Raw genomic sequence first — 10,844 nt, 5'->3', positions numbered from 1 at the left:
ATGCAGAGCAGAATTGGACCCACTAGGTATATGTGAAGGGCTTCAAAGAACAGTTTCAAAGCTACAGGAACGCCAGAGCAGAGCATGAAATCCCAGAAGAAAGAATTCCTCATTTTACACAACCTTCCCTCCATCATGCTGCCCAATTGCAAGGAGCCCTGGGGTTATCGGCGCTGCATTAACCCCAGCAAAGAGAACCCCCTGCCCCCCAAGAAATACACCCACAATGGGATTTCTACAATTGTTTTATTATCTGCCCAGGAAAGTTTCTCCGAGATGTGGCTCTTTCAGTTTATCATGCATTATTAGCGATGGTCTGAAAGAAAAGCAACCCAAAGTATATCAGGGCAGGATACAATAAACTACGGCACAAATCGTATTCTCAGGGCTTCTGAAGCCCTTTGTATATGTAACATGATGCCCCTGAGTGGCTCGAACCTGGGGATCATAACTAACTCAGCAACCTCTAGTGCCTGAGCTGAAAAAGCTGCTTCCCTTAGCCAAGGCTGGAGCAGGCTCATCAGCCTCCGCCTCTAGTCCAGCAGCTCCCAGACTTTTTACTAAGACAACCGACAATCGCATTTTGTCACCATTGCCCCTGTGCAGCTCCCCCTCCCCTGCCCAGTCCTCCAGCCCTGTTCTCCCCTCCCCTTCCCTTCTCAGCCCTTCAGCCTCCTGCTCCCCTTTCTCTCCCCAGCCCCCCAGCTCTCGCTCTCCCAGTCCTGCAGACCCTGTTAAGCCCCTGCAGCCAGGCCACAAATCACTATCCCACTGCTGACTGTCCATTCGCTGGCTCCAGCAGCTTCCTCCACGCTGCTGCCACCGCCCAGGGGAAGTGAGAGCGCGGGGGGCCCGGACCCTTGCTACGACCCACTGGCCAGGACCTGCCATTTGGGATGGGGGTGTCCAGTGCTACAGCACATGGGCATGACTCACACTCCCCGCCATGTGCCAGAGGTTACCGAGGTCCAGGCCTTTGCCCGACACAATCTGCCCTTCTCACTGCACTCAAATAAGGCAGGGGGAAACAGTTGCCCCCAAATCATCTGTTAGGAAAACTGAGGCCCCCAAGGCCCAGGCCTGCTCTCAGTGACGCTGGTTTGACACTTGTAGAGTTTGTCTGGGCCAGTTTGTGCCCTGAGTTACACAGGTGTAAATCCAGAGCGTCATGCCCCCCACCCTGGTGTAACTGAGAGGGGAGCCTGGCCCTGACACCAGAGGAACTCTGCCCCTGTTAGCAGTGAGATCCAAATCCAGCCCCAAGGGGTCAGCCAGAGCACAGGGCAGCAGAGCTGGGAGTACAGCACAGAAATTCCAGTTTGCAGGTGCGTGCTTCAGCCACTAGGCCATGCTGCTCCCCCCCTCAACACCTCCCTCTGCCTGCCTCCAGCCCCTGCTCACTGCAGGACAGAGCTCACAGCCACAGCCAAGCCAGATGTTCTGTCTCAAACTATCCCTAGAGCTGGGTGGTGCTACAGACCGCTGAGCATCCTGCTTGTGGCTCTGGGCCGTGTGCCCAAAATGCCGGCTCCCAGCAGGCTCCAGGGTCATCACGCGCGTGCCAGCGGAGAAGCACATCCGAGCTAGTTTGCCTCCAGTATCTGCTATGCTGAGACCAGCTCTTCCAGGCTGCAGATCTTACAGAAACCACTTTGCAGGCCAGACTCAGCTGTTCCTTATTTTGCTCGGCAGTGACATGGGCTACCGGAAGAAGTGAGGCACAAGGGGGACCAAAGGTGACGTCACATGATGGGTCCCGCTTGCTCAGTGCTGTGTGCAGCACAGCTGGCTGTGATCTCTGCATGGGGCCCGTGGCACTGAGCTTGGCTCAGAGCCCCAGGAGGACACCACACTCAAGGGGCCCTCACCAGATTCAAATTCTGTTCCTGGAGAGAGCCCCCAAACATTGTCCGTCTGGGGCCCCCTGTCCCGTCCCAGGACCCCCTGCCTGGCCTTCTGATTTCTCCCTGACCCTCCCCAGGAGCAGATTTCCCTCCCGCTGCCGTGCAGTAACATGGCTGGGGGGCTCACCTCTGCAATCCAGTCATCGAAGGCGGAAACGCGGGTGAAGACGGTGGGTTTCTTTAAGGTGTTGCACCCACGGGAAGAGACAAAGCTGGCGATGCCTTGCACCTGCCATCTCCCATCAGAGGCCTGGCAGTTAAGGGGGCCACCAGAGTCACCCTGGAAGACAGACAGCCCCCATGGGTGAGGGTGAGTCAGATCCCCGATCCCTCACTCGCTGCCTGCTACAGCTGTGCACCAGGCTCTGGGGGCAAAGTCCAGTCCACTGGGGCCATCTCCACGGCTGTCACCGCAAGGAGGCCTAACCAGTGCCTTGAACTCTCTCACCCAGAGCTGGCTGTGAACTGGTCAGACTGAGAGGAGGAAAACATTCCAGTGCAGCTGAGTCTGACCTCTTCGCCCCATGGGATTAGGCAAACAAAGACAAGGCTTTGGCATCAGCCCTGCAGGAATGTCTGAGCAGGAGCGTTACCTACGCCTAGGCGGGTGAATGGGAGCTCTTCACTCAGATGCTCCTATTCACCCAAAGCAAATTTCCAGCCTGATATTTGTACCGTTTACAAATCGCATAGCGCTGGTGTTACAGCCTCACTGCTCTGGCTTCTTCTCCCTGACTGGCTGACATGTAACTAACTAACAGACCACACGCTGTCAGTTTTACAGTCAATCTGTGCTGTGCTGGCAGTGCCAGCTGCCTGTTGTGTGTCCGGGTGTGATAGCTACAGCCCAAACTGCAGGCACCAGCTGATTTCCGGGAGAAAGAGTGAAATTACTATGAATCACACTTCAGAATTTCCCAACCTGGCAACTGATGAGCAGAGAAACGTGGATAAATCATTCCCTGAACGTTCCTTGCTGAGCTATTCTAATGGGCTTTGCCTGGGGGGAAGGGCAGCAAGCTGGGCACCTGCCAGCCTTTCAAAGCTGCGTGCAGGCTGCACAGCTACGTGGAGATGAGTTTCTGCTTCCTGTAACCTTCCTGTACATCTTTGGTGGGTGCAGTGAGTGCAGCCTACAACAGCAACAGAGCATGTGACCCCCCGGTAACAGCTGAGTCACCACTGTATGTTTGACTAGTGGGTGCCTGCAGTAATTTGGTCAGACAGATCATATGCACACACGAGACAGCACTGCACCCAAATTCTCCGCCACTCTCTTTCTACTCACGTTGCAGCCTGATCTGATGTCCCCGCCCGCGCAGACCATGCTCTCTCTGATAGAGATGCTGCCCCACCAGTCACTCTGGGTGCAGTGTGCATAGTCCACCACCGGGAGCAGAGCCTGCTGCAGCTTCTCAGGGAGGGACCCGCCAGCTGCAAAGGGACGATGCAGCCTTCCTCAGTGACACCAAGCCCGGGCACTGGGTTCGAGTTCTACCTCTCCTGTCTCATTCGGAGCTCAATCCCAAGCAGCACTGAGCACCCCTGGGAGCTGCTGATCACCTTCAGCTCCAATGCTGCTTTTACAGATCCAGACTAACACGGCTACCCCTCTGATACTCCTTCAGCTCCAATGGAAGTCAGTGGGTGCTGGGGGCACTCGGCACCTTGCAGGAGAAGGCCCTAGGTGATGTTTGGCTCCTGCTGCTCCTGACTTTCCCACAGAACCAGAGAGAGCCTGGGCTGGTTGGAGGAGCTGGTGATGAGCTAGGGAACCTGTCACCCCTTCCTCCCCAGCTTGACGCCCTCCTACATGAGTACCAGTCAACGCTCACTGCTGTCCGATGGCTACTTGATGGAGAGGTGGGTGCCCATCCAGCTCATAGGGGGAAGGTGACTATGTCCGAGAATAATTAGTTCTGGTGACACAAATTGGCAGCTTCCCTGGTGCCCCTGGAGGAGGCCCCCTAGGCCAGGATCGAGGCACATTGGCAAGGGGCAATGCATGTGGAAGGAACCCTGAGCTACACATGCTGCACTTCATTTGTGGAGACTGGTCTCCGGGGCTGGATCTCTGAGGCCTCTCAGTGCTAGCGGAGAAGGAATCCACCCAGAGGGACAATGAACTAATTCGTCCCGAGCCGATGCACCCCAGCGTGGCTGCCCTTGCACTTTCCCATGAGAAAGCTCCCCAGCGCAGAGCCCCCCAGGCACGTACTGGAGAGGCGTCCCCAGCCAGTGATGTAGCAGGGATAATCGTTGGGCAGGATCTCGCCTGCGGGCGGAAGGCAGCCCAGCTGCACTGCGTCGTTCAGCTCGGCACTCCGGGACAGCTTGAGCAGGGCGATGTCATTGCTGCAAAAGGAGGAGTCAGAGCTCACTGGAAGGGCGGGCGGCTCGGGGGTCTGGCCATGGAGCCATCCTCCAGCAGACCAAGCGAGAAGCCAGGGATGTCACAGGGCAGCAGCTCTTATTGGCTCGGGGCTCAGTCCAGGTCTCTGGGGGACATGTGTCCACAGCATGACAGACCCCCCTTGCGGGCAGCCTGACCAGAGAGGCCTGGAGACTGTGCTCGAGGTGTCCCCCCAGGGCAGGGAGAGGGCAGCAGGACGGGGCCATGGGGGGGCTGCTCTCTTGCTCCATGGATTGAAGACATCACTGCCCAGGGCTAAAAACCCACCCCTTGCACCAAAGGGGGACGATATGTCCCTTAGAGACTAACACATTTATTTAAGCATAAGCTTCCGTGGGCTACAGCTCACTTCATCGGGAATGATAACATTCAAAAAGCAGTGGGAGAACACTTCAGCCTCTCTAACCACTCACTGACAGGCTTGAAGGTGGCACTTAGGTTTGAACAGGGACTGGGAATGGCTGGGCCATTACACTAATTGAATCTATTTCCCCATGTTATGTATCCTCACACCTTCTATGGGTCATCTCGATTGTCACTTTAAAAGTTTTTTTTCTCCTGCTGATGATAGCTCATCTCAATTGATTGGCCTCTTCCAGTTGGTCTGGCTACTTCCACCTTTTCATGTTCTCTCTATGTATAAATATCTCCTGTTTGTGTGTTCCAGTCTATGCATCCCATGAAGTGGGCTGTACCCCACGAAAACTCATGCTGAAATAAATGTATTAGTTTCTGAGGTGCCACAAGTCCTCCTGTGCTTTTTGCAGATACAGACTAACACGGCTGCTACTCTGCAATATGTTCCTGGTACAGAGCTTGGCACAGACGGCCTGCAGCCCCCTCACCGGTCCCTTCCCAAAGGAAGGGCAGTGTGTGCTGATCAGGACGTAGACCCCAGCCCGGTTGGGTCACAGGCCTGCCCAGGGCCTGCTCTGCTATGAGCGGAGCCCATGGCCATGAAGCCAGTGTGGCAGATAAAACCACACTATTCCCCTGCTGACTTCTGCAGCCCCTCAGCGCCCGCCAGCCTGAAGGGTGCTGTCCAGGGCACCAGCGACAGGCGCAGGGTCCTTACATGGGAACAGCTCTGTGTGTGTCTTTCCCTCCCCAGCCGTTCGGATAACAGACTGTTCCCCATCTGCCACTGCCCTCCCTGGGAGCCCTGCCGCCCCCAGGCAGCACAGAAGGGCGGGCAGCTGCAGCCTGGCACGTGCCTGCATTGCCTTACCCGCAGGCCACGCAGATGGAGTTCCAGCGAGGGTGGACGAAGATGTCCTCAGGATTCACCGGGATGTGCTGCTCAGAGCCCTCTGCTACACTCCTGTCGTACTCCCCCAGCACCACCTCGTAGGTGCGGGATGTACTGGAAGGAAACCCCCAAGAGCCTGTGAGGGGACAGCCCAGGGATTGCAGCAGGGGGCAGCCTGCAGTGTCCCCTTGGGACTCAGAGGGGTCTGAGTCCTACATGCCATGCAGGAGACATCATCACACAGCACAGAGACACTGTTGTGGCCGGACTGGCCCCTCGAAGGAGAGTCAGGGCCATGATGGGCTTCTGTAAAGAGACTGAACCTATCCTGAACCCCCTCCCCCCAGTAGTTAGGTGCTCAGCAGCTAATTGGTTAACGAGCATTAGGCGAGTTAAGGGGCTCCCAGAGCTCAGCTGAAGGAGGAACTCCTTGAGGGAGGGGTTGGGAGGCTTTTAACAGATCCACAGCCTCACTAAGTGGATGAACTAAAGGAATCAGGTCTCAGGAAAAGGGAAATGTCTCTGAAAGACTCTGCTTGGGTGGGGAACCCAGAATGGGGGCTGACATAGGTGTAGTTTGACTACATTTGGGGCGGGTGGCTCCAGTCAGGCCAATGGGGCCGTGCATGGCGGGGGGGGGACACAGGGGCACCATTTCAGATGGAGGGGGGGCGCAACTTTAACTGTGATTCCAGGGGGTACTTAGGCAACTGTAAACTCCAGTGTTTTTGTAGATAATAACTTAGAAACTATCAGACAGGAGCATGGTACCTAATTCCTATATCAAGAACGAAAATTAAATAAATATTAGACCCACTCAGCTCTAATCCTAACATGCTCTGACACCATGTGGGAAGTCACTTAAGGGACACTGGCTAGGTTTAGAGTGGTCATGTATATTCTTACTTAGATATGCTTACTGAAGTCAGAAGGGACCAGTGTGATCAGCTAGTCTGATCATGCACCTTGCAGGCCACAGAACCTCACCCACCCACTCCTGTAATAGATCCCTAAGCTCTGGCTGAGTTACTGACATCCTCAAATCGTGGTTTAAAGATTTCAAGTTACAGAGAATTCATCATTTACACTAGTTTAAACCTGCAAATGACCCATGCCCCATGCTGCAGATGAAGGCAAAAAAACCCAAGGTCTCTGCCAATTTGATCTGGAGGAAAATTCCTTCCCGATCCCAAATATGGTGATCAGTTAGACCCTGAGCAAGTGGGCAAGACCCATGAGGAAGATACCTGAGAAAGAATTCTCCGTGTAACTCAAAGCCTTCCTCATCTAGTGTCCCATCTCGAGCCATTGGGGATTTATGCTACAGGCAGTCAACAATGGGCCACATGCCATTGTAGACATTCCTGTCATACCATCTCCTCCATAAACTTATCAAGCTCAGTTTTGAAGTCAGTCAGGTTTTTTTGCCCCCACTACTCCTCTTGGGAGGCTGCTCCAGAACTTCACTCCTCTGATGGCTAGAAACCTTCATCTAATTTCAAGCCAAACTTGTTGATGGCCAGTTTCTATCCATTTGTTCTGGGGTCCACGTTGATGCCTAACTTAAATAACTCCTCTCCCTCCCCGGTATTTATCCCTCTGATGTATTTATAGACAGCAATCGTATCTCCCCTCAGCCTTCTATTGGTTAGGCTGAACAAGCCAAGCTCTGTGAGTCTCCTCTCCTAAGGTAGGTTTTCCATTCTTCAGATCATCCTAGTAGCCCTTCTCCGCACCTGTTCAGTTTGAATTCATCTGTCTTAAACATGGGAGACCGGAATTGCACACAGTACTCCAGATGAGGTCTCACCAATGCCCTGTATAATGGTACTAACACTTCTCCGTCTCTAGTGGAAATACCTCGCCTGATGCACCCCAGGACTTGTTAGCCTTTTCATGGAGGGACGTGCCCCAGGCTGCAGAGCGTGTCAGTTACAGGGATCCATGGCAGACCAAGGCCCTGTGGCTCCTGCCCCAAGACCCCGTGGTGCATCAGCCGCATTAAATTTTAGGCAATCGTAAAAGGAGGAGGCTTACGAGATGCAGTGCGCAGCCGTCATGACCCATGTGGGAGCAATGAGGGTTCCCCCGCAGGTGTGGTAGAAAGCACCATCCCTCTCGTACTGCAGGGAGATCTGCCAGGAGACAAGACAGGGCAGTGGGGGACCTGCTATGGAGCTCCAGGGCTCCCTGTCTTCTGGCTCCACTGTGGGGCGGCTCTGAACAGTGGGAGCTTTTGGGTTAGCCCCAGTAACGTCCCATGGAACCCACCCAAAACAGCCAGAGACCATGGCCCATCGGAGTGCTAGCATGGCCTGGCCCGGCTGTGGAGGCAGGCTGCTCTCTGGGGGACTGTGGTTACACACGGCGGAGTTACCATGGCACGCAGTCTGCCGGGGCAAACCCTCTCCCTGTTCACACAACACAGAGGGCAGCAGGCACTGAGGGGCTGACCCGCGCGGACTGTCACTCAGAAATGCCCTGGGAGTTGAGGGGAGCCGCTAGTCTCTGGCTCACATTGGAACTCTCTCATGCCCACCCCCTGGCAGGGCCCTGCTGCCCCTTCCCAGAGAATTGTAGAGCTTTTTTGCTTCTCCCTGTGCCCATCAGTTCCATGGGTTGGAACATGGGCACAGACACAGAACTGCTAAGAAACTCAAAGGCAAGGAATCCACCGTGCCCTCCGCAGACTGCTGCGAGCTGGAGCCCAAAGTCTGATGCTTGACAGGGCCCTGATTTCAGAGGGTGGGGCTCAGCTATGTCTGAAAGCGTAGCCGGAAGCTTGTGCCAATCCTGGCCTTGGGCTGCCCAGTCTGTCGGTAGGGGCCATGGAATTCACAGGGCAGGACCTGCAATAGGCACAAACTGGGATCCGGATAAAACAGCTGCTAGAATTTCATGCACATCAGAAGTGGGACTTGTTCTCTCAGACCGTAAGGTCAGCGGCGGGTTGCCTAAGGATGCAGGGCGGGGCGTTAAACCAAGGGCGAGTATTGCTTCCTCAATAGAGCCATGAGGAGAAGGGATGAAGAAGATGGTGTTTCCTGTCCCTTTAGCTCTCCTTTGCTCCATAAACAGGGCACCATTCAATCCGTCCCCCCACCCCCTTTGCTTAGCCTGTCCATCACCACAAGAGCTTGGTGTGGTCAGAGCAACTCTGCAAGTCTAACCCCCGCAACCCCCAGTCCTGGGGAGATTACAGCAGGGTGAATAATGGAGTTTTTTAGCTGCTCCAAAATTTGGGGGTAGGGGGAATTTCATATCCACCCAAAGTGATTTTTTTTTCAGATTTTTAGGAAACCTAAACAATTGAAGAAGAAATTGATAACGCTGCAGCCATGTCAGGGCAGGCCCATGTACCCGTGATGGGTCAAACGAAACATTTCATTTTGCTTTTCAGTGTTTTAAAATGTTTTTAATTTTTTTTAATAACTGGACTTACTTTTGAAAGATTCACTTTGAATTGAGAAATCGAAACATTAAGCTTCACAAAGAAATATTGGGGAGGGCTCCAAAAAATGTTTCAATCTTCTTCTCACCAATCAAATGCAACGAACTCAGGGCAAACACAGGTAGGGTTTCAGCCAACCTAAATCTGGATTTTTCAATGGGGAAAAAAAATGTTTGCTGTGAACCCTAACACCCCGCGCTAGTGCAGATGGTGCGATCGCATCGAGCCTCGGTGCTGATTGGCTGTCACCGCAGACAATGGCTGGATTCCACTCACCTGCCAGGGCCAGCTGTACGGCACGGCATCCTCTCCGTTCACCACCCTTGTGCGGGGGGAGTAGATGGGTGTCCCACACCCACGGGCTGGAAGGGGAGAGGACTGTGCATTAACCAGATAGCAAAGGCACCAGATCTTTCTGCTGAGCAGAGGAGGCTGGACAATGGGGAAGCGAGACATGTGGTTATGGCAGCTCACCCTCTCCATTCGAACCCTGGATGTCCCGAGTCACGCCCCAGTCCTCAGGTGGAGGGGCACTCCCCTGGCCCAGGCTCTCCACGGTATGGTTACAGGGCCGTCCGGCGGGGGGGGGGCAAGTGGGGCAATTTGCCCCAGGCCCCGGGCCCCACAGGGGCCCCCATGAGAGTTTTTCGGGGCCCCAGAAACAGGATCCTTCACTTGTTCTGGGGGCCCCGGAAAGCTCTCATGTGGCCCGGGCCCCAGGAGCTTTTTCCGCTTCGGGTCTTTGGCGGCAATTCAGTGGCGGGGGGTCCTTCCACTCCGGGACCCGCTGTTGAAGTGTCGGGTCTTTGGCGGCAATTCGACAGTGGGGGCTCCCCATCGCCAAAGACCCCAGGCCCCCTGAATCCTCTGCGCAGCCCTGGATGGTTACCTTGCCCAATGTAGGCCTACCCAGGGTTTCATCCCCTCCTGAGCCAACCTGTCTCCACATTTACAACTGAGGCAGACACCAGGGCCCATTCCCCTGACAGCACCTTGCACAACCTCCAAGAGGTTGAGGGGCAACCGGGGGGCTAGGCACAAGAGGACCAAGGAGAGCTCTGTGTGTCCGGGGGCTGCAGATGGCATGAAGGGCCTTCTTCCTTAAGTATGTGCTCTATGCAGGGGCACTGGGGCAGAAGAAAGAGTCTTCTCTCTAGCCCATTTCTTACCACCAGCCACAAGCAGAACGGGGATCAGCAGCCTCAGCATCTTGGCCAGAGGGACCACAAGGACCAAGGGCCCTTTAATACTCCCCTTTATCAGAGGCTGCAGGGAAGGGAGGTGCCTAGCAGCTCTGGGAGCAGGTGTTGGAATATCCTGTGCCCTGACGCAAGGTCACTGTGAGGAAACAGAGCCCTGCCCGGCCTTGGGCAGATTGGGATGTGGCCAATTGATGGATGCCCAGAGCGTCACTCAGCAAACTGGCTGGGTCACTAATTTTTCCCACCCGTGTGCAGAATGACTTTTGTTATGTGCGCCAATATGAAGGTGATGTGTCCACCCTGGGTCACATAACAAAGCGTATGTGGTGGGGATGGGGCTGAGGGGTTTGGAGTGGGGGCTGGGGCTCAGGGCTGGGGCAGAGAGGTGAGGGCTCCAGCCGGGGGTGCAGGCTGTGGGGCGGGGCAGAGGGTTGGGATGTGGGAGGGGAACAGTGGGGGGTGAGGTTTCCGGCTGGGAGTGCAGGCTCTGGGGTGGGACTGGGGATGAGGGGCTCAGGACTGTGGCAGAGGGTTGGGCTGTAGGGGGGGTGAGGGCTCTGGCAGGGGGTGTGGGCTCTGAGGTGAGGTCGGGGACGAGGGGTTTGGTGTGCAGGCTGCCCCAGGT

General features: G+C 55.2%; 1 protein-coding gene across 1 annotated transcript; it reads right to left on the bottom strand.

Moving 5' to 3' along the window:
* Positions 1–229: 229 nt before the first annotated feature.
* On the bottom strand, positions 230–10,226 carry CELA3B (chymotrypsin like elastase 3B). The gene is made up of 8 exons (XM_030537984.1): positions 10,187–10,226; positions 9,294–9,379; positions 7,604–7,701; positions 5,546–5,680; positions 4,123–4,259; positions 3,193–3,338; positions 2,032–2,184; positions 230–316 (listed from the first exon to the last, which is right to left on the bottom strand). The coding sequence occupies exons 1-8, from the start codon at positions 10,224–10,226 to the stop codon at positions 296–298; spliced, it is 816 nt and encodes a 271-aa protein (XP_030393844.1). The 3' UTR covers positions 230–295.
* Between the last annotated feature and the right edge of the window lie 618 nt (positions 10,227–10,844).

This window comes from Gopherus evgoodei, chromosome 18 (assembly GCF_007399415.2).
Source record: "Gopherus evgoodei ecotype Sinaloan lineage chromosome 18, rGopEvg1_v1.p, whole genome shotgun sequence".
In the NCBI taxonomy this organism is placed as follows: Eukaryota; Metazoa; Chordata; order Testudines; family Testudinidae; genus Gopherus; species Gopherus evgoodei.
Note: the sequence above shows the minus strand (reverse complement) of the source record. Positions and strands in the feature narration are given on the sequence as shown.